The sequence below is a fragment of the Alosa sapidissima genome, chromosome 7 (assembly GCF_018492685.1).
Source record: "Alosa sapidissima isolate fAloSap1 chromosome 7, fAloSap1.pri, whole genome shotgun sequence".
In the NCBI taxonomy this organism is placed as follows: Eukaryota; Metazoa; Chordata; class Actinopteri; order Clupeiformes; family Clupeidae; genus Alosa; species Alosa sapidissima.
Window position 1 is genome coordinate 19,131,804 of NC_055963.1, and position 24,208 is coordinate 19,156,011.

General features: G+C 42.2%; 1 protein-coding gene across 2 annotated transcripts in view; it reads left to right on the top strand.

The window, feature by feature from the left end:
- The first annotated feature begins 2,356 nt into the window (after positions 1–2,356).
- Positions 2,357–24,208, top strand: part of ephb2a (eph receptor B2a) — a 52,962-nt gene continuing 31,110 nt past the window's right edge. For both annotated transcript variants that reach the window (XM_042099124.1, XM_042099125.1), the window contains exons 1-3: positions 2,357–2,487; positions 14,895–14,959; positions 15,235–15,919. In XM_042099124.1, coding sequence (XP_041955058.1) covers positions 2,388–2,487; positions 14,895–14,959; positions 15,235–15,919 — 850 coding nt within the window. In that variant the 5' untranslated portion in view covers positions 2,357–2,387. The remainder of the gene's footprint in view (positions 2,488–14,894; positions 14,960–15,234; positions 15,920–24,208) is intronic.

The following is a 24,208-nucleotide window of genomic DNA, read 5'->3' on the forward strand; positions in this document are numbered from 1 at the left end:
AAGCTCTTGACACATTACTTTTGTGTGGAGTAATCAATATGAACTAATGATTGGCCAACTGATCAATACCTCTCCTCTCCTCACGTCTAAGTCCACTTCGACATGCAGCCTGTCTATTAACAAATCTGAGCGTCGGTGATACGAGCCAGAACAGAAACCAGTTTCATGGTTCAATTCATGACCCGCAAGTCAAGACAGATTAGACCTGATTGGGTTGTTGGTGCCATATGTGACCTACAATCTGTGCTCTGCTTGCATTAGCAGACAGGAGGGTCGCCGATCTCCCTGGGCAAAGGTTTCCATGGGAACGACCCCTGGATCCTGTGGTCTGCCGTTTTTCAGCCCTCACTCATCTTGAGGCTGAATTATCCTAGATTCCTTTATGTCAGTTCCATATTCTTCTGCTCTATTTCCTCTCTCTCGCGCTCCTCTCTCTCTCTCTCTCTCTCCCTTCCTCTCTCCCCCCCTTTCCCTGTGGTTTAACCCCCCTCCTTATCCGCAGTATCTTGCTCACTGCAATGGCTTCTAAAAAGATCAGTGTATTTTGCTCTACTTTTACAGTGAGTCATCATGTTTTTTTTGTTTTGTTTTACAACCCATCTGTTGTACTTCCACATAATTAAATGTGCAAAATGAGCAGGGCTGATGTGTGGTCAAGTAGGCCTATGTCTGAATTATTTTAATTTAAGAAGAAAAAAAAACATATCAGACTACTTAGGCTACTATAGTGAATGAGTAGTAACACAAGTTAAAGTGTCTGGTTTTGACTTGGTTTTGAAGTCTTGGTCAGACAAAAGAGACAAAATTCCCTTTACAAATGAATTCATACTCAAAGTCAACCAGAACAAAGCAAACTCTTTCACCACGCTAAGTAGGTGGCCGCTGGCTTTTCAGCAGGATGTTAATAGTTAGGGGTTAATTCGCGCATTATAAGCCACTCAGACCGAAATGCTGAGTGGATTTTCTCAGGTTGAGGTCAGAGATCATGTGTACACTTGTGAAAAAGCAGGCCAGTTTTCTCTGTCTGAACGTCTTAAACGGTCTGTCAGTAATGGTCGTCCGCGGCTGTCAAAGCTGGACGAAGATAATTTGATTTACATTGATTTGTTGTGTGATTTAGGGTGAGCGACCAACACGAGTAGCTGCCAATTCCACTTTAGCTTTCTAACTCAAGATGGCAGTATTGACACAAAAGAGTGGCTGTTAGCCTGATTTGGTTAGAACATTGGTTCCCAAAGTCTGGGTCGCGACCCACAGGTGGGTCGTAGGAGATTTTATTTGGGTCGCCAGCATAGCCTAGTGACAATTTATGTTGTGTAATACCCCTATCTTATACCTTATTTAGCTTAGGAAAGCTAACAGCTTTCTGTTAGGATCTAGTTTGTTAACTACCACAGTCATGAGTTGGGTCGCGATAGTCTGTCATTTTTAAAAAGTGGGTCCCCAGAAAAAAGTTTGGGAAACACTGGATTAGAAGGCGCAAGAGATCCACGTAGCCTATGTTTGAAATTAAGTGGATGGCTGCTTCGTATTTCTGTTCTTATTAGTTTGGGATTATTCGTTCCGTCCTTATTTGTTTACTAACAACTATCTTAAATGTGTAGCCTATTATGAATAAACATTATGCTGTAACCAATCCACTGCTCCGTTTCTGAAATTGGCACGTTCTGATGTGGAACTCTGAAGAACTCACTGCGCAGACAGTTTCGTAATGAGTTATGATCATACTTTTCACATTTGATGAGTTATGAGTTGATCAGTTATAATCATACTTATTCTAGTTGATGATTTATTGAGCCATTTTACGTTTAACTCTTCAGAATGATGGTCTCCTTGTTCAGTTCTATAACCTCCTATCTATTTATTTCCTTTCCAGGCTTTTTAATTATTATTTATATATATAGCGCAACTCTATTTTATTGCATAGTTATAACAATATAATAGAATGAAAATGCTTCAACGTTGCAGTTTATTTTCAACCGAAAAAGTAATTTCAGGTTTAGTACTTCTTACTTTTATTTATTTACCCAATCATCACAGTCATTATTATCATCTCCAGCATCATCATCTCACCGTCATCACTACTACCATTACCCCATTACCACCATGCAATTGAAATAGAATAAGACCAGCCGAACACTCAATCCAGTTTTTTATATTATCTCTCGTTTATAGCAATCCAAGGGTTTGTATGCTATTTGTGAAGTTGATCATGGTGCAACATATTTCTGGTGCAACACATTGCCCTCCCCCTCTTGTCTGATTGCATGGTTTCGTCCAAACTTGGCGTAGTCTACAGTAGATGTGTATTCATCCCACAAAATGTGGTTTATTCTGTTGGCTGTGAGGACTGTGTTTCTTCAGATGGCCCACTGGACGAATATCTAATGAATGACCGTTTTTTTTATATTCACTTTTTAAGAAATCCACTAGTTATGGATATCTTATATTTTTTATGGATATTACCTACTGTAATGGGTGTCGAAGGTAAGAGTGGAAGTATTTTGTTGAACATGTGAATGTGTCTTTTGAACTATCATGAAGTGGGCTAATTCATAGATTGTTATGGGATGTTGACCATCACCATTCAGCCTGTGCGAGCATTTTATATGCGCCCAAGTTTTTTTTTTTAACCCTTATTCATTAATGCATTATGCCGGGTTATTATCATTCTTTCCTCGAATTCCAGAGGACAAGTGTAACGTTACTCTTCTCTGACTTACATCATTTTCATCACTATGCATATTCATTTAGAATCACTAGATATACTGCTTAGAATGCCTCCTAAAAACGCTAAATATGCACGAAAGCTTGGGGTTGTCCTATTCAAGCTTAGTGACACCAAGGACCAAGTCATGATTCCAATATCACAGCAAAAAGTTGCATTCGGTTGGCATATTCACTTTTTTAAATTGTTGGTGCATCTAAAAAGTACGAGAGATCTCGGTCCGTGTGTATTTGTAATTGGTAACTTCAGAAATCTTTTGGTTAGTTTTCTTTTGCGATATTGCATCTCGACTCAGAAGTAGTCTAGACTCACTACGGTTATCCACACTTCTTCGAAAATGCTGGCAAGCTTAGGCATAGTAACAGATAATGGACTGTGCGTCTCCATTATCATCCAAGCACTTTATTTCAGAAGTAGGATATTTACGATTAAGAATTGTGTGTAGTTTGTGGTAAACGTTTGTTAGACATTTGTTTGTGAATACATTCACATCATTGACTGCACCTGCCGGTAGTCTACGGGGCCATTGTCTATCATGCGTATTTCGTTACTGTTATGAACGGAAATGCACGAAGGTGGCTTGATGATAATGGTGACCCATGATGTCAGTCCTCTATCAATCAACCATCACTTGTTTGATGAGACATCATAAGAAATGTACACATAGCCTAACGCAAAACTGAGTGGTAGCCTAGCTATTCCATATGCCGTGACAGAAGTCTATTGGACTACCTCTGCCTATAATAGCCTACATAGGCATAGTTATTCTGCACAGTTGTAAAGAACAGATCTCATTTAATAGATAAACGTGTTGCTTCCTGGCTCCTGCAAATGCCTTACTGCTAGGTGAGACATTCATTTATGAACGACTTGATATTGTAATAGCTGTATTTTTCAACATTCGATTAAAAAAACAAGGTATTTGCAGTTATATCTATAGTATCAATGGCTCTTGGCTTTTATATTTCTGCTCACATTTCCATGACCCTTAATTCACATGTAACAGGTATGGAAATAGTGACAGGCCTATGTCCAATTTTGCAACAGCTGTAACCTACCTGTATGGTGTTGCTGACCTGGAACATAGGACTATTAGTATTCTTCAAAGACCTGTGAATGAAGCCAGAAGGAGACTGAAGTTCTGAATAAGTTTGATCTGCTGCTCAGGTGTGGTAATGCCCAGACTTTGTTCTTTGCATAGTACATGCAACCTTTGCTTGGTTCATGAGACCTTAAAGTTACATCCAACAAAACAAGATAAAGAGTGAAATATATTTTCACTGATTTTCAGGACCACATTTCACTCTATGTCCTTTTGACTGACAGTGTTGTGATTGAGTCATATCTTCCTCATAAATTATTGAGGCAACATCACAGGTGCATAAGCTGCTGCACTTCCACTTGGATTGAGATGCTGATCAGCCTCTTTGCTTTGTTAAGTCTGTGTTATGGATTTCAAGAGGCCTGCAATTAAAGCCACTTATACCATTGTAATTGCCGAATAGAGGATTTCTGGTTGAAGTGGTGCAATTTGGTTATACTCCGGCAGAAGGCCCACATCCCCAAAATATGTGGCAAATTACCCGTCATCAGCCAGACTGTATGACTAATTAGAAGGGCTCTTTTGTTTGTGTGTTGGTGGACATTTCTGTGAGCCAAATGCATAATCATGTTACCTGAAGAACCTTAATGACGCTGTCATTAATCCACAAGTGGAGGCCCACTTGATTTACAGCGTCTGCAGCAATTGGTGGCACATGCTGTGAGTGACAGATCTTTGCAGGAGCTCTCATAATGAGGTGCACTGGCTTAACAATGTATTGACTAGATGCACTCCTACACCTACAGCATGAGAGAAGAGCCCATGTTGAGGACCCATTAGAGCTATTTGTTAGAGTGATATCGTGTTGGAGCAATTGTTTACAGTAATCATACTCCCATACTCCTCCTTTAAGACATTTAACTCATGTCCAGTTGCCCTTCACCTTCCTCTCGTCTTATTTTGCATCACCTTGTCCTTCATGCAACACGTATGGTGGACCTTCACTGACTAACTAATAGTGAAGATGGATAGGGTTTTTTTTTTCTTTCGTCCAGCCATATCCATAGTCAGTGAGTATAAAGTATGAAAAACACGAGGGCCCTAGACCTCTATGTCTCCGTGGCATGCAAACTAGCATACTCAGACATAAACACTAGGGCTCACGCACATCATCACAATTCTCTGTTCCCCATGGCATTACAGTCCGTCGTTTGTGGTGGCGTCCATTCACATAGACGCACACACCAACGCATAAACACAATTCTCTGTAGTGATCCCCAACACGTAACCATCTTTTTATCGGGTGTCCATTCATCTCCTAAATGTGCAGTGACTTTACAGAGGTGCCTGGGTCAGGTTTCTCAATAATGTTCAACATTTTGAAATATACCTGTCATTGTGTGGAGGTTTACTTATTTTCTAGCTAATTCTGCTAATTTTTTTTTTATTAAATTAAGCACACAATGTAATGAAACACATATGGCAAGTAAATGCATATGACTTGTCACTAACAGTGCATTCTTAGGTTTTTAGCTTCTTTTTTTTATCTAAAAACTGTGTTAATGTAGCCTAGAGCTTATGGTTGTTCCAGACCAACCGTGCAAAGATATGACTGATGGCAAATGATAGAAGGTATGGCAGAGGGTATTCTCAGCTACAACCTTTTTAGGGAACATGTCAAAACCTTATGGTAGAACTTATGGAGAACTAACTCAAGAACAACGTAGCGTTAAGAAGGTTTGGGGAAACCCAACCCTGGTGTGTAGTGTATGATGGTGGTGATGGTAGTTGTGGTGGTGGTGATGGTGGTGGTGGTGGCATGTGAACATGTAGTGTGTGGGCGAGCGCGCTGGGCACATGTGACGTCTGTCAGCCCTGTCTGGCCGCCGCTCCCTCTCCCGTCCCTCTCGATTAGGAGCAGGACCTTCCCCCCTCTGGCTCCTCTGCCATCTTTCCAAGACTTTATGTAAGCAGGGCAGACCCTGACCGATTTCAGGCCGGTCCGACTGCACCGATTGTCCCCTTGTTCAGCTCTGCAGAACATTATAGCATGGTGAACAGAGGATGTGTGTGTGTGTGGTATGTATATGTGTATGTTTGTGTGTGTGTGTGTGTGTGTGTGTGTGTGTGTGTGTGTGTGTGTGCATATGTGTACGTGTGCATGTGCGTGTGCGTTTGTGTGTGTGCATGTGTATACATGAGTGTGTGTGCGTGCGTGCGCGTGTGTGTGCGTGTGTGTGTGTGTGTGTGCGTGTGTGTGTGTGTAAGCCCCAGGTGTAGACTTCAGGGTAATTACTGCTGAGTGTCTCATTAGTCCAATGCTTCATAATACCTGTCCATTTGGAGATGAGAAGAAGATCCTAATCACTCTCTATTTACACTGTAGAAAACACACCGAAAGCAGGAGTGTATTTTAGCAAACAAATTCATCCTCAAACAATGTAATGGTGCAGTTAGCTGTGTGGTGAGTAGGAAAATAACATAATGGGATTTTCAAACAGGGAAACTGAGGGGGAGATAGTGAAAAAGTGTGTGCCCAGAAATTTTTTTTTTTTTTTTTTTCAGGAATGAAAAAATGTCTGACAACTATCGCACGTTGTCAATTCATATACAGAGGGGGTTTATATGAGTCATTTCTTGAGGAAACTGTCTCACATTGTGGCATTTCACTTCTTTGCTTCTGGGGAAAAACTAGCCTATTGTATTTTTATATGCCAATTAGAAGTTGATGGCCTTTTGTGACATGAACAATTTGTCAAATGTTCCCACAAATTGGTTCCAAACTCAGTCTTCTAGAGCAACAAAAGAAGAATACTTCAAAGCTCTTAATTTTCACTGTTTAAAAGCCCTAGGAACCATTGTAAACACAGACTTTGTTGAAATCATTGTAATAAAATGAGAGAAACGATACATCCTGCAAGAGCTAGCATCATTGTAAAGTGCTGATTTGTCTTTCAAACCGCACTTCAAAAATGCCACTACGTTTATGTGTGTGATGCACTTGTTGGATCAACCTTTGAAACTAAAACAAAAAAGAGCACCAAAATAGCCCATAATACCCATTAAACAGAAAATATCTTTTTTAAAACCATGTCAGCTTTTCACACATGGGTCACTTTCGGGCAGATTTATTCAGGGCTGTAGTGAAACCATTACATAAATCTGTCCAAAAATCTGGCATGATATCACTGGGAAGCTGGGTGAAAAATACTACAAATTTAATATCCAGAATTAGTTTTTTCCCTGTAGGAACAGAATGTGGGTCATTTGCACACTGTGTACACAGTAAACCAAACCACAGCTTTCCAACCAGCGCCTACAGTGTGACATAAATTTAGGCTGGGTTTGATCTCAATTTGACCCATCAGATACTGCCTGCATAGGGGTGAATGGTATCAGTCTCCAATCCAATCAATAACCAGTGATGCAGCTGCCAGCACAGTACTGCTGCCCAATTGGGGATAGCCATATTAAATATTGAGTATTAAATAAGTGACCTACTTCCACTTTGCCCCATGGTGAGATCTGCAGTATGTATCTTCAGTGTCAGTAACATTATAACCTAAGAGCATACCATCATTGACAGATACATCTATTTTCAGTCTTTTTCTTTTTTACCAAATCTATTTATCACCAGAGGAAAATGAGAGGTCACATATATTTCTATACTTTATTTCTATTGAGCACTCAGAAGGAATTGATATGTAGTTCCATTATAGGTTCCATACGGGAATTAAATGTCAGAATTATTTTTTGTATTGTTGGAATTTGTGGTTATGTATCACCATCAAAAGGGTTTGGTCCAAGTAGCTGTTCTATAATATCAGAAAACTTTGCATGTGTTGCTTATGACAAACACACAGAACTTTACTGTATACTGCATTTGCTAAAGGTATTGTCTGGACTGTAGTAATTTATGTGTAGAGGTTATTACTTCACAATATATGCTGTTTCTTTCATTATTATTATTATTATTATTATTATTATTATTATGATAGGTCAATCTTGATGTGTTATGTAGAGAGTAGGTTTCTTTGGAACTGGGAACACTCAGTTTCACTCAGTTCTCCATTCTATATACGCTGTTAAGGGCCGTTCACACCAAGAACGATAACTATAACGATAACAGCAAGCTCATATGAATAACGACGTCCACACATAAACTATAACTATAATAACATGAAGAACGATTTTAAGAACGATATAAGCTGACAGCCAACCAGAATCCATCAAATATTAGCCATCACATTCATCAACACTAAGAGAGACTTTCCTTATCGTTGGTCAGTGTGGACGCTTTTATTGTTATAGTTAAAGTCATTGTTCCTGGTGTGAACGGCCCTTTAGAATATATTTTGCATTAGTGTAGAGAGTATTCATGGAAAGTCTGGGCTTCTAAGCTTATGAACAGGAAAAGAAGGCATTTTCCCCCAACCGGTGCCATATCCGGTGCCATAACCCTATATGAAATGTAGGAGATAGAGTAGGAGTGAGAGTATATTAAGTGTAAGATAGGAGGTAGAGACTTTATACTGAAGTTTTTAGGAAAGGAAATGACATCCTGAAATATTCTAATGTTCTAACATTGGTCTGCATTGCATATTGCATTACAGTACATCTGAGTAGCCATCTTCTCAGTTGTTTATCCTGCCTGGTCTCAATGCTGTGACCTTAATCACTAGATAGTGGATAGTATTACCTATAGTTTTAAATCCCTGATAAGAATGTTTCTGTATAGTGTAAGCTGATTTGAGACTTTCACAAATCGTGACCAAAGCCAGTGCTGATGTGGGTTTGTGTTGTTCCCTGTTTATAGACCCTTTCAACGGCATAAACAAACAGGTGCGTTCCTAAGGCATTTCTGGAGGCACAGGAAACAACATTGAGTTAATGGTAACTTGGGGACAAACAAAAAAAAAAAACAAGTTTTAAAGTCAACATTTTGTAGAGTATTAAGCTAAAGTCTGATTCATTTTAATTTCAAAGTATCTGCGTTGGTTTTAAATGTTTCAACTGGAAACCCTCTAGAAACAGATTGAAAGGTTTTATACAGTTAACCAATAGAAGACCCTAACAATGGCAATAGTTTACCTCTTTTTTCTAGACGTACTGACACAAAACCCATAACACTCATTGTGGCCATGCAGCCCTTAGTGCTCCTGCATGTGGATGTGCTGCTGAATGCGGTGGACAGGTTGTGCCGGGCAGACGAAGTCACCCAGTGTGGCTTCCTCAGCCCCTCGGCCCACATCGACATGGTAATGAGAGTCATGGATTGGGTTCTGTGGGGATTAGGCCAGGACATGTGCTTTCTGACTAGATGGGTCGAGCTTCCTCTGTGCACTGATACCACAGTAGTGCACAATGCAAAGTCAGGGCTCAGGGTTGGCATTGAGACACTGAGATGTCTGGTGCAATGTTGACGTTACAATCTTGTTACATTTCTTTGACAAGTCACAATGGCAGCCTTCTTTGCCACACACCTCTTATTGTTTACAGTGGGGCTTTAGTTTGTAATATAAAAATAGTACTGCATTAAACAAGTCTGAAGTACAAACAAGTAAGAGGTATATATTGTTATACTTGTTTAATTCAGTACATTTTTTATATTAATTCAGTACTATTTCATTCATTCATTCATTCATTCATTCAACCATTGATTTCATTCTTTGGAGTATAATTGAGAGTAGCTGTCATTTTTAAAGTAGCGGAGATACAACAGTAAACATATAATACAGAGAGCCAAGCATGACCTATTATACAGTCAACTAACAAATAATAAATAAAATGAAATACATAATTAATGGTAATGAATAAATCAGGTGAATCTAAAAGCAGTTGAAATAATCAGTTAAAACAGGTACAGTTCAAGAGGCGAGTGTTAGTGATTAGAGATTTGAACTGCCAGCAGGACACAAAAAATAATAATTTTAAGAGTGTGTTGAATGTTATGCCCGGAAGTGGGGACCTTAAAACAAAAAGCTGATTTCCCTAACTCTTTTTAAGCTACCTTAAGCGTAAGGTAATTAATTATTGGAGCGAGGGTGGTGAGGTAGGGTGGAACTTCTCAAATGTTGGCCTTAGAAATAAACAGCAGCTAGTGTCCACTTCGTCTCTCTGTTAAAGATAGCCAACCAACTAGACCATAAAGTGCACAGTGGTGAGTAGCTGGCACTGGTAATGAATTGTATGGCAGAATGATAGACTGAGTCTAATACCTAAAGAGAGGAGAGAGCAGTGTTTCTATAGATCATATCACCATAGTCTAACATAGGCACAAAGACGCCTCAACAATCCTTTTTCTGTAGAACATTGGTGAGCTTGATTTATTTCTGTATAAGAAACCAATTTAGATTACTATTTAACTTACACTGTGAAGTTGGGCTGGCTCTGAGTCTCAAGAATTCCATTAGTATAAATGATGTTGCATCTTTATCAAGTACGTGACAATGAACTTGAAACTTGAAAGGTATTACCTCACCATATCACACCTGTGGCCAGTTGATGTTACTGCTATTTATAGAATGTCATTGCAATGTGTTTGTTAGTCTTTCAGTCTCATTTTGCTTATTAAACTTGGAATATGAACTTGCCTTATGTGCTTTTTACAGCATGTAGGCTATTGGTAAGCAGCACACACATTGTGAAAATCATTGCATCACTATCTGTGGACTGAGGACTGGTGGATCCTAAGTGACACAACTAGAGCAATAGAAATCAATTAGTTTCCGTTATTGTCATCAAGTTGTGTGTTGAGTTTATGGAGCAATCAGTACATGCATACGTCAGGCCTATAGAGTGGAACATACGGACCCGCTCATCACATACTGTAACCTTCATGTTGGTCAATCTCATTGTGAGGCACAACAGCACACACACACACACACACACACACACACACACACACACACACACACACACACACACACACACACACACACACAGACAAAACAGAAACTAATACACACAAATAGAGACATACACACACAATGCATTTTTCAGTATATTAATGAAAATCATATGACCCAAAAACCCCCCCCCCCCAGAACTGAACAATTGTTTTGCACTTTTCTTCCACAAATAGAATTTTGCCAGAAAGAGGACATAGTTTGTGAGGGGTGTGTTACTTGCTTCTTCATGTCATGTTTGATCAAAGCATGGAGTGAATTAATTAACTCCACATGAATTATTCAACATGTTTCAAGTGTAATCTATGAGGTTTTGCTATGCCTGCTTTCCTCAGAAGCTAAACAGCTACACTAATGTTGAATGATGTTAAACTAGTTTTCTTTTTGATTGACTGACACTGTGACTTAAATGAGATCTTTGCAAGGAATGTTGTACCTTAGCAAGACCTTAGCAGGAAAAAAACATGTGCTTCTAAAATTCTTTTTTATCTTTGTTTTTCTAGAATTTGAATAATAACAAATTTTAATACCCTGAACATAGAGAAGGGCTTATTTCTGAAATCTGTTCAAAATATTAAGTATGTTTGGCAAGTTTGTTTTACAAGATTATTTACCAATGACTTCCTTCTGTTGAATAATAGTTAAGATTGTGTGATTTGACAGTTCATCAATTCCAGTTCAACACATAACATCCCTGTTCATGTCATTGTTAGTTTTAGCAATGAAGATCAAATTTGTTTACCCTATGTAGGAAACCAATGCAATTGGACGACATTGCATTATAGATATTGCTTACTTCAGTGTGCTGTTGACAATATGTTTCCAACGATCTCATTTGGTCATCTTGGTCATCTTTAATTTCATAATTTCATCGTGTGTGTCCAGTTGTCTGTGTTCATTAAGCATGTGTCCCCGTGTGTGTGTGTGTGTGTGTGTGTGTGTGTGTATTTGGTCATGTTCATTTCATCATTTCATCATGTGTGTCCAGTTGCCTGAGTGTTCCCATTTGTGTGTTTATGTGTCCCCATGTGCACTTGGGTGATGGAGGGCAGCAAGCCAGAAAAGCTCTCCCATCTCAGGCCATTTGTGTGTGTGTGTTTGAGTGAGTGGGTCTGTGAGAGAAAATGACTGTACATATATGACAATCTGTTAGGATGTGTGTGTGTGTGTAGGTCTGTACGTGTGTGTGTGTGTGTGTGTGTGTGTGTGTGTGTGTGTGTGTGTGTGTGTTCATGTCTGTGTGTGTGTGTGTGTGTGTGTGTGTTCATGTCTGTGTGTGTGTGTGTGTGTGTGTATGTGTGTGTGTGTGTGTGTGTGTGTGTGTGTGTGTGTTAGTGTGTAGCACTCTGCAGTAGCTGAGTGTCCAGCCTCAGCTGCTCCAGAGGAGCCCAGCTCAGCCTCGGTCCGCATCCCAGCTTGGGCATCCTTCCCCAGCCAGTCTCCCACCCTCTCTCCATCCCCTCCTCTCTCTCCCGCCCCTCCATGTATCAGAATCACTCACAACATGGGTGACACATAGCACAAACAAAAGCTGGAATGACAAATAAAAATGTAGGTGTGTGTGTGTGTGAGAGAGAGAGAGAGAGAGAATGAGTGAGTGTGTGTGTGTGTGTGTGTGTGTGAGAGAGAGAGAGTGAAAGAGAGAGAGAGAGAGAGAGAGAGAGAAGTTGCGTCTTGGCACGCTGACCTAAAATCCAGAGGAGACTAGCACAAACGTTTCCCCCGTGGGATTAATCCAATGTGGCGCTCAGAGCGTGGCGCAGCCTGTAAGGATTATATGAGCTGGACTTGGGCTCCCGTTGGCCTACTTTTCATTCCGAATATCGAGAGAATGAGGGGAGAGAATGAGCGAGCAAGGAAGGGAGTGAGAAAGTGCAAGTGAGGGAGAAGGACCCAGAGTGCATGTGTGTGAGTGTGTGACAGAGAGAGGGAGAGGGAGGTAGAGATGAGAAAGGGAAGAGAAGGTCTGATAGAGGTGCAGATAGAGAAAGAGAGGAAGAGTGTCCTGTCTGTTTTGCAGGAATGCATGGACAGATGGAGTGGGGGTTAGTTCAGTTTCTCAGTCATTAGATCCACGATGAAAAGGGAGGAGGAGGAGGTATAGCCACAACTCTTCCCGTTCAAACAGCAAACATCCACATTTAAAGGTACAGTCTGCTATTCTGGTGCAAGGTTGTCGATGTTTGACATTCACAGCCAATCATATGGAGCCTCTTTCTCTTGTGATCCTGAAGGGAAGTGTTGATTGGCTTCAATAGTGTACGTATGTCTCAAACTGAGACACTTTATTTGTGTTCCAACCAGGACGGGGTACAATATCAAAGTCTTTTAAACAGACAAGCAGAACAGACAGCTATAAAACCTTGCAGAGCAATTTGCTGAATTTGACAGAAATGTGTTGTATTACAAATCACAGACTGAACCTTTAATTCATTAATCAGATTGGTACGGAATAACTTTGTTCCTCTAAACTCACGTTACCTACCCACAATCCATAACCTATTCCACATTGTTTCATAACCACCCCCCCCCACACACACACACCACGACAACGCAATGCTGTTTGACTCACATACACACACAGCCACTCCACTGTCACCGCTGGGTAGGGCCACGCTTTTTCTGCTAGCTGCAGAAGCTCCTGAAATATAAATGAGACACTTAAGAGCTGGGCCTGTGTGGAGCCAGTGTTTAACATGGATCTCAGGGCCAGCTTGGCACACGGGCTGCCTTCCATTGGCGGAAGCCTCCTCTCTACACTCCCAGATCCCTGGGACGTAAGGGCCACATTTGTGCCCACAGCCACGTTCTCGGGCTGTTTGTCTCTTATGACAGTGTACTGCACAAGCCCTTGTAGTCATCTTTTACTGTTGAGTCTGTTAAGAGTAATGTGTGAGTGTATGATAATCACTTCAATTCAAAAGGTCACACATTGGTGCCTTCATTTATAGGGAAAGACATGATTTGTGAAATGGTGTCACTAGCTTTCTACATCAACTCAAAATCTTCCCTCCGGATATTTTATGCAAGCGTTCTTTGCAATATTTAAAATGAAGCTGGGAGAATTATGGTAGTTCCTTTCTATTATTGTTCTACATGTGACTGTGACTGAGCCTGCGGTTGAGCACATTAAGTCATAAGAAGGGGCCATAGTTATGTATGTATTTATTTATTTATCCTTTGTTTAACCAGGGTAGTTACATTGAGACACACGTCTCTATTCCATGTGAGCCGTGGCCACAAAAGGCAGCACCTAGTTGACTCATCTAGAAGGACAACAGCTGATGTAGATGATAATGACCAAGCAGGTGTACTCATACATCTCCTCCCAGGTCTTCTCCTCCTCCCGTTCCAACTCGATCCACCCCCCCCCTTTAGTCATGCACACTCATACATCTCCTTATCTTCGAAAGCTGCACCAGATCTTATCTTCGAAAGTTACAACTCGATTCAACACTCCTGACTGAAAGCCTCATGGCTTCAGCTCCCAACCAACTTTCAGCTGCCCAACCAACTTACAGCTGCACTCCCCCCCCGCCCCCCACCCCCATCACCGACTCATCAAGTCCGCCTTAGTACTCGAATATGGCCGGCTGAATAATTGAATACGTGTCGGACGACATGGGCGTTTTTAGAGGGATCCTTGTCCTACTTGCTCGTGGAGGGAGGCGGTGGCGGGGGACTCTGTGAGGGAGGGTGCGGCGGTGGCGGCACCAGTGGCCCTCGTCTGGACACTGGGCAGTTATAAATGGCCATGGCTGTGGCTGAGAGGGAGAAACAGATGTCAGGAGACAGGGCGATCCATCATCCCCACAGTGGCACACCTCTGATCTACAGAGGGCCCCGCTTACTGCCGCATATTAATAACAGCCAGAAGAAGGAGGAAGGCACAGCATGTTTCCTTATCGACCCATTAAAGCGACCCAATATTATTCCACACGGTGCTTTTCTCCGAGCTGTAATCACCATTTTATTTTGCCGCCTGACCAGCTGATAATAGACCATAATCACTCTTCAGGTCTGGAATGACATCAGTTCTTTTTATGTATTTAATTAAAGCTGAATTGTAATGATATAAATGACAGGGGCCAAGCAGTTGACGTAAAGGGGGGAAGGGGGGGGGTCACATTACAGCAGACTGATTGATCGGTGTTGGTGTAGCATATCAATTTATTTGTGTAACCTAATGATTTTTTTGTTCCTCTCCTCTCTGCAGAGATTTTAATGGACTCAACAACAGCCACAGCAGAGTTGGGCTGGACTATATACCCGTCGTTAGGGGTGAGTCATATTGGGATTAGGGCAAGGATTATACCCATCAGTGATCATGTGAGATCATCAGAGGGGATCATTAGATCCCCATCAACTGTAGATATGTTGCCGATTTTTTAAAAGATATGAACGCACAATACAGAGTGCTGTACTAAATCCATATTTCCTCCCAGTGCCTGTCAGACAAATCCTTAGTGTTTTTACCATGTGTGTGTTATGCATGATGATTATGCCCCATCTGTTGAGTATAACCGAGGGCTCTGCTTGCTTTCCTTCCTCGGCAGTGGGAGGAGGTGAGCGGCTACGACGAGAACCTGAACACGATCCGCACCTACCAGGTGTGCAACGTCTTCGACACCCACCAGAACAACTGGGTGCGTACCAAGTTCATCCTGAGGGGGGGAGCCCAGCGCATCCACGTGGAGATCAAGTTCTCTGTGCGCGACTGCAGCAGCATCCCCAACGTCCCCGGCTCCTGCAAGGAGACGTTCAACCTCTACTACTACGAGGCCGACTCGGACATCGCCACTAAGGTGTCACCGGCCTGGATGGAAAACCCCTGGATCAAGGTGGACACCATCGCCGCCGACGAGAGCTTCTCGCAGGTGGACCTGGGCGGCCGTGTCATGAAGATCAACACGGAGGTGCGCAGCTTTGGCCCCGTCTCGCGCAAGGGCTACTATCTGGCCTTCCAGGACTATGGCGCCTGCATGTCCATCATTGCCGTGCGCGTCTTCTACCGCAAGTGCCCGCGCGTGGTTCGCAACGGCGCCGTGTTCCAGGAGACGCTGTCCGGCGCTGAGAGCACCTCGCTGGTGGCGGCCAGGGGCACGTGCATACCTAACGGAGAGGAAGTGGATGTGCCCATCAAGCTCTACTGCAACGGCGACGGCGAGTGGATGGTGCCTATTGGCCGCTGCATGTGCAAGTCGGGCCACGAGTCGGTGGGGAATGGCACGGTCTGCAAAGGTAACGCTGCTTCATCTCATATCATATTCAGTAGGGCAAAATTGCACCTTCCCTCTATTATGTACCAAACCCCAAACAGGGGCACATGCATTCACTATCATTTTAACTTGATTGAGTTGAATGGCAGGTTTTAACAGGCAAATAGAACTATTACACCATTGACACAGCAAATATTCAGTTAATAACCACATGTAAAATCCATAATTATAGTCATGTATTAGATGTAGTAGTAGTAGTATTAGTAGCAGTTTCTGCATCTTCCTGATGAGCGGAGTGAATGGCAAAGAAGCGAGCTAATATTTTACTTTTGTGGGTGATCATGTGTAGATGAGTGTGAATAATCAGCAGCATGGATGTTTTAATGAAGGCCTAGGCCTCAGTAGGGAGCTTATTTTGGATTTGTTGATGATACTGATCTTGATTAGGAGATCAGCAGTCAGTGCTTATACACTGCCGTGGCTTTATAAATTATGACTGAGAGTATAAAAATAGCATCACATTTTCTATTCTAAAAAAAAGCAAACCTTGAATAACATGTGTTTAATTAAATATGACATTGCCATTCTGGTTCTGCCATCCATATATTAAATAATACAGACCCTTAGTATGTGAGAGAGATGGATATAGGCAGGGGTTCATGTCACAATGTTTGGAATGTCCAGCACATTAGATATGTAAGGTTAACATGGTTTCCACTGGCCACTAATGTGACGATATCTGATCCATATGCCTTTTCCCAGACTAATTGGATAGAAGGGACACAGTGTCCTGTCTTTGTAAACACCAGGATGTGTCACGCCGCCGTGCCAGGGTAAAGACAGGCCCCGCAGACATGCAGCATTCACTCGCTCACACTGAAAAGAATTCAGTGGGCATCTGGCCATGATATTTCTCTTTCTTTTCCTCTGTTTCTCTCTCTTTCTATAAGTCTCTCTCTTTCTTTCTCTCTCTCATTTTCTCACACAGTCTCCCTCTCTCTCTCTTTCTCTCTCTTTCTATCAGTCTCTCTCTCTCTTTCTCTCTCTTTCTATCAGTCTCTCTCTCTCTTTCTCTCTCTCATTTTCTCACACAGTCTCCCTCTCTCTCTCTTTCTCTCGCTTGCTCTCTCTCACAGTCTCTCTCTCTCTCGCTCTCGCTCTCTCTCATACACACACACACACACACATTCTCTTTTTGCTCTCTCTCTTTCTTTCTCTCTCCCCTGTCTATTTTTTTGCCCTTGTCTGTTCATGTAATGCTCATAGTTCACTTCCTTTGTCCATTTGATTTGGAGTAATGAATGCAGTGCCACATGCACACCCCAATGCATGCACGCACATGCACACACACGCACATGGGTACACACACACACAGCACACACACACACACACACACACAGCACACACACAGCACACACACACACACAGCACACACACGCACACAGCACACACACACACACGCACACAGCACACACACACGAGAGGGAGAGGGAGAGAGAGGGTGAGATTGAAAGTGAGGGGGAGACAGATCCCATGAATGCTAAAAAAAAAAATACTGTTGTATACACAGTATACAAAGCAACATGCTCAGAATATAAAAAAATGAGGAGGTTAGAAATATGCCAAAGGGACCTTTGACAGCGTGATGAAAAGACCCCCCTCCTCTGTCAGTTTCTATACTGGCCAGGTAGGTGGGAATGAAAGGAGGGCTTTTTTGTGAAAAAATGTTTTGTTTTTTCGCCTTTTTTCACCCTTTTCTTCTCTGGTGACAGGCAGATATGATTACACTCCTGGAAAAGCAAGCTGAAACGCGGAAATGATTTGGGCAGTGTTCTCCAGAGCTCTGTTGACAGAATATAAATTACTAATGTCTCCCCATCTGGGGGGGATGGAGGGGGGGTCGTGCGGCAGCAGGGGGGTTTGGGGGGGGGGGGGGGGGGGGGGTTGAAGGATGGAAATCGGCAATATCCTGAGCGAACACGCGGCAGATTGTCTCTTTTATTTCCCCTGGTGTTAAGCCCCCGCACTGCCACCACTTTAATGACAGTACTAATTGCCTAATTTGGAGTGTGGACGGAAGCAGACTGGATGGGCACACACACGCACTCTCCCTAGCGGTTTGATTGAAATATCACACACTCTCTCTCACACACACACACACACACACATAGACAGTTACAGACACACACACAGACACGTAAGCACACAAAAAAAAATCTAATGAATCTACTTGTGGCTTGTTATGGAGGATTTGCATGCGGACAAAGGGATTTGCAGATCAGACCGTAGGCGGAGAGATAGAGCCAGGCCTGATGATATCACAATGGCTTAATCGACCAGGAGCCGATCATGTGACCCTAATGGGGGAATATTTTAGGAGTAGGTCAGTGGCACAATTGCTGTCATTGTTGGCAGTCAATGAGACAGTGAGAACAAAACCCATGGATGGATGGATGCACCTCCTGGAGAAAAGCACATCGTTGCCTTGGGACTGCCTATATTTAGGAATAGTAATAGAAATAAATTAGATTTCAGTTATATGAGCATATGAATCAGGCAATTGTCAGACAATTTTCCTATTTTATTTTTGTGGAAGAGGAGGAGGGTAGTGGGTGGTTTGTCAAAAAGAAAGATCATGGTCACAAGCTAGCTTTCCTCCACCTAAACAAAATCTTTTCAGAATGACTCAGTTTGATTATAGCACCATTGTCAACTAGCATTGGCTCAACACTCTGTGTGAAGATGCCAAGGCCTCAACACCTAAGTGGAGGCTTAAGGTGGCAGTGTGGGGTGGGGGGCTCCCTTCAAAACAAAAAAGGCAGCTTTTCAAAGATACAGAGATCCAAAGGATTCAAGGGATTCAATGAGTTTTGTTTGTCACACACATACTTAGAGATACAATGTAGTGAGTCTGGGGACAAAAGGAGCTCCCCACCTGCCCTATGATGGCTAGGTGAAAAAAGGAGACAGGATGAAAAGACATGATGCGGCGCAAGGACCTCTAATTTAGTGCAAGCGTCTCTGTTTCCACTCTCATCGAGATTAGTGTATAATTAGAACTCAGCCCTTTGGCCTTCATACAGTGTCTGTCTAGGGAGAGGAGGGGGCTGCCAAATTTACGATTTCCGCACACAGCTAAGCATCAAACTCCTCCTCAGCAACCCCCACTACTGGTCTTGGTTGTGTTTTTATCACTAAAGATAAATTATGGTGTTTTGAAATAAACAACACCAGATTCTTGTGTTGCACCGTTGCCAGGGTTGCATATCATCGTAGGTGGGGGTTTGTTTTTCATCTTCAGGATGTGGAGGCGGGATGTAGTGTAGCCTAGCATTAGCCCCTTTCTAAATTACTCAGCAGGAGGTCTGTGCAGGTCTCATTGTGTAACGTCTCCTGTTCCCATTTGTGTGTTGTGAGGGCAAGGCGTCCGAGTCTCTAATCCCTGAAGTGCTCTTATGGCCTATGCAGATTCAGTTCAGATGCAGTCTTTCACAATGGTCTTTTACGATTGATCATGTCAGACTAGGCGATCAGAGAACCATAAATTCTTACTGCGTCTTGGTCGGGAGATTGGCCATATTACAAGATCATGCCATATTACAAGCTTATCATAGCCTACTCGTCGTGTGTCGTCTCTCAGCGGGAGTCGTCGGAGATTCCTCAAAAATTGTAACATGCTAGACTTTAAGTCGTTGAGTCGTGGATCGATAAATTGCCGGTCGTTGAATATGTTACATTACAAGTCGCATTCCTCCTTCGGCATCGTTCCTGACCTTTTATATTCGGGCACGACACTGAGAATTTGTCAGCTACAACAAAATCGGGCTGAAATCGTGTAATCTGCACAGGCCATTAGCTGGCCACCCGTGCCTGCAGTAGCCGCTCCACAGAGTGTAGTGGTGTTTACTATGCGCACCTGGGCGGCCTGGTACACCACTGAGCGAGCATTGCAGGGCCTCTTAATAGCTCCCTGGGCAGCCATCAACTGGTTAATGGACAAACACGGGCGCAGGGCACAGCTCGTCCGCAGACAAATCAAACACCTCAGCAGGCCGCTGCAGAACTCCCTCAGCACAGGCCTGGATACACGACTCTCAAGTGACCGATATTGGCTCTTAGGGATGTGGTGTGCTTTGGGGTTTCCATGAGTACACACTAAGGTCCACTAAGTGACGTACATTTGATCATGAGAAGGTGTATGTGTGGCCCTGTGCAAAGGTTATCCGTGTAATTTTCTGTAATTTTTTGTGATGGTGTTGTGTTAAAGGAGAACTCTGGCCATTTTTCACATAGATCTCAGTTTCTTTAGGTCACTGAGTACTGTCGGTACGAAAAAAAAAAAAAACACTCTGGGGGCATTTTTAAAATAATGCTGGAGTTTTCCTTTTATACTGATGGTATGTATTATGTTGGCTTTGCAATTCAAAATTCCCTAACTGAACATAAAGTGTGATTGGAAAAAATGCAGACCTACACAAACCCACCCTCATCTCAAAAAGAAAGGGTTGTTTGAGTTATTGCTCTCGTTAGAACATCAGGTAAGCTAGGCTTGAGGCTTGCAGGAGACCCGGGGAAAAAAAAGTAAGATTCATTCATCATCGTGATGTCATGGGTAGACAGTGTGGTCTGGAATTTCCCAGAGATAAACACTGTTATTTACCACAGCTTTGATTGAGATGTTTGGCAAGAACATAATAACATAACAGGTGCTGCTGCCAAGCCCAGGATCCCCCTGCGCACCATTAGAACACCTCAGTTCCCATTACATTCAAGATTTATTGGTCAGTTGCATTATTTATGGGGGTTAAGTCATTACCGAAATGAATGAAACAATGACGTACAGTCAAAATAATTATAATCCAAATGGATGCTATGACTCTTCTTCCAGTGATGTGGAGAATAGAACGCCCTCCTTCCTCAGCCCTTCTCCAACACACACACTCATCCAGCGGTTCTCATGATGCAGAGAAAAACAACATGTCTGTGTAACGGTGACAGGCCCCATAAAAGGCAGGTCACATTGAGATTAGCGAGGCATGAGGTTTAAAACAACACCTTGCTTATGCAGCATGTAACCTCTCAGTGTGCAGATGGCTGTGAAGAGCCTAGGTCACTCACTGTCGAATATTCTGAGCACAGCACATAAATAATCTCTTAACAGCAAGTTATCTGTCCAAACTGGGTTATCTTGTCATTAGTTAAGCTGTAAATATCTGTAAATACAATTTCCCACAATAATAAACTACACAAAAGTAGAACGGGTTGAATCTTTTTCTGAGAGTTTTTTTTTTTTTACAGTTTTCCAACTAGAGAGCGTTAAAAAGGGAAATGTAAGTCAGAGGGGATGTTTTTTCTCAAAGGATAAGACAGTCTTATATCCTTTCATGCTTTCAGTTATTTTCAAAAACAGAAAGTCTGCTGGAAACATCTGCTCAGACCCACAAACAATCAAATATGTATCATGATACTGAAAGGCTTAATGTGAATTAAGAGCAGCAAATGTTTTTTTTCCTTATTCTTTTTACTCAATCCATCTCCCTCGCAAAGCCTGTCATCGAAGACCAGAGGCAGAGAACATTTAAGGGGGACGTGAAGTGTCCTGACATTTTAGGGCCCATTTTGAATGTGACGTGATTTTAAAGGTTAATGTTCCAGTTAACAGCTCCACACAGTGCTGTAATATATATTTTATGATGGTAACCAAAGAACTTCCTCTCCTTCAGTGTGTCTCTTATTTACAAGCAGTCAAAGAGGAAGACTCCCTTTATGTTCGTCAGTGTTTGAGTCTTTGGCTATTTCAAGGACCACAGCCCCTGATTTGTGTGTGTGTGTTCATGTGTGTGTGTGTGTGTGTGTGTGTGTGTGAGTGTCTGTCTGTGAGTGTATGTGTACAGTATCTGTGTGTGTCTGTGTGTCTGTCTTTGTGTGTGTCTGTGTGTCTGTCTTTGTGTGTCTTGTGTGTGTGTGTGTGTGTGTGTGTGTGTGTGTGTGTGTGTGTGTGTGTGTGTGTGTGTGTGTGTGTGTGTGTGTGGACAGAGGGTTTCTGTGTGTCCCTGTTTTTGGTCTTATTTCCCCTGACTGCCTATCAGTGGGGCTGAAAGGATGGCATGACAGCGATATCAGTGATGCTCGCTGCTCCAGCTTTTGTCCGCAGCAGGCCAAACAAGCGCTGTCCTTTGCCTCCGCATCCTTCTGTGATGCCCATCACGCCATTTCCTCCGTGCTTCCGATGAGGACAGCATGTGAAGACCCTGAGAAAAAAAGAGAGATTTTTTTTTTTATCATGGATATCTTATCACAGTGCTCTTGATGTGTGTATTTTTATTGTATCACAATATATCAGAATACACACACACATACACACACACACGCACATATATATATATATATATATATATATATATATATATATATATATATATATATATATATATATATATATATATATATATATATATATATTATATATCAGCTCCGCAAACTCTGTACTTTTTGAACACAGTTAAGATTTCTTGGCAATAACCATGCTTGTAAATCACCAGTGTTAGGATGCTGTGGTGTTTGATTGAATTTCTGCCAGGAAGTTGCACCTCTTTTCTGCTGACCTTTTCCTCAGTCCCCTGCTGTTTACTCCGTGATAAGGCCAAGGTCAAATAACATCTTCAAAGATGAGAGAATATTTTGTTGTTTTTTTCCTGTTGGCAGATGACATGTTCCTGTCATGTCAACCATGCCAAGAAATGTTGAATATACAGAATAAGATATTTATAAGCAAAAAATAAATATTTACTTCATTATTTATAGATAATAAATATTTACTTTAAGGTTTAATAAAGAACTCACTCTTAATTGTGTCTTCTTTAGCAACTGGGACAAAAATAATTCTTCCATGATCATACAAAAACAAACTTCCATGGAACCAATGGGAAAATCAAAATCAGGACTGCTTGATGGGGATACTGCTGCCTTATTGACCCCAGTGACAGATTGATTGAAGTCCCGTTGTCCATGAGCCTGTAGCAGGCTGGATGATATCAGATGCTGAACTGCTTGGCTCTGTCGACACTGTGTCACTCCTTAGAAGGATTCTGTACATGAAGATAAAAGAGACTGGGTCTGGAAGTAATACTATCAAAGACAACACACACACACACATATTCACATGCACAGACAGACATGCATGGATGAATATGCGCATAAAAGCATACAGACATAGGTGCACACACGTACACACACACTCACACTCACACACACACTCACTCATACATGCCCATACACATCCAGGCACATATACCCACCTACCTCGTATGTTTTGTGGCATAGTACATGTTTGGGATTGAGATCTCACCCTTCCCATTTGTTCACACTTTTGAGCCAGTCCCATTAAAACTCTGATCTGATTAAAGTTACATGGGGCACCGGCGTGTTAATAATTCAGCCTTTGACTAGTAACTGACCAACAGCATGTGGGAAAATGGCGCTTTAAAAGGAATGCATTGAATCATTGAATGGGCTCCCATCATAGCCCATATCCGCTCAAGCTGGTAACCCAAGGGCTATGTGGTTGGAGGGAGGAGAAGGGTTGGTGTGTGTGTGTGTGTGTGTGTGTGTGTGTGTGTGTTGGGGGGGGGTTGAGGCCGGGTGGAGAGTATGTATGCAGCCAGCAGCTACACCATTGCCACAGCTGTGAGATTGGCAAAAAAAAAGAAAAGAAAACTTAGCCGGTTTCTTTTCAGTTTGACAGAGAAGGTCACAGTTGTCGGGATTGTTTTAGTCCTGTGATGGAAACGTATTATAATGCAACCCTGCATACAGTACATACTGCAGGAAACCTCCTGTTATGTGTAGTGCAGAGTATCACAATTGTTAGGATGATATGCTGCCCATAAGGCAGTTAGCCGCATGTGTGGCTGCCTACAAATGTGATTTGCCGTGGGCAATGGCCAAGCTGCATGTAGCTGGGTTAATGTAGCTGGGTTAATGTAGCTGGGTTAATGTGCCCTCAGTCATATGTAGTACACAGAGGGGTTAATGCACCCTCATGTTCTCATAGTGCATAATTTAGATACACACATAACCCAACATTTGGGTCATGAACAATATAAAACTGATCTAAACTATTAACCGATTTATTTTGTTTAGTGTTTCTTTCTTTTCTCCCTTGGATTGAGCTACCTCTTTCTGTAACAACAATTAGCACCAACATTGTTGTGTGGCAATAACGTTTTCTTATCTTATCATATCTTATCTTATCTTATCTTATCTTATCTTCTGCATTCTGCTGCCTCATGCTGACTTAATGAAGGTGCAC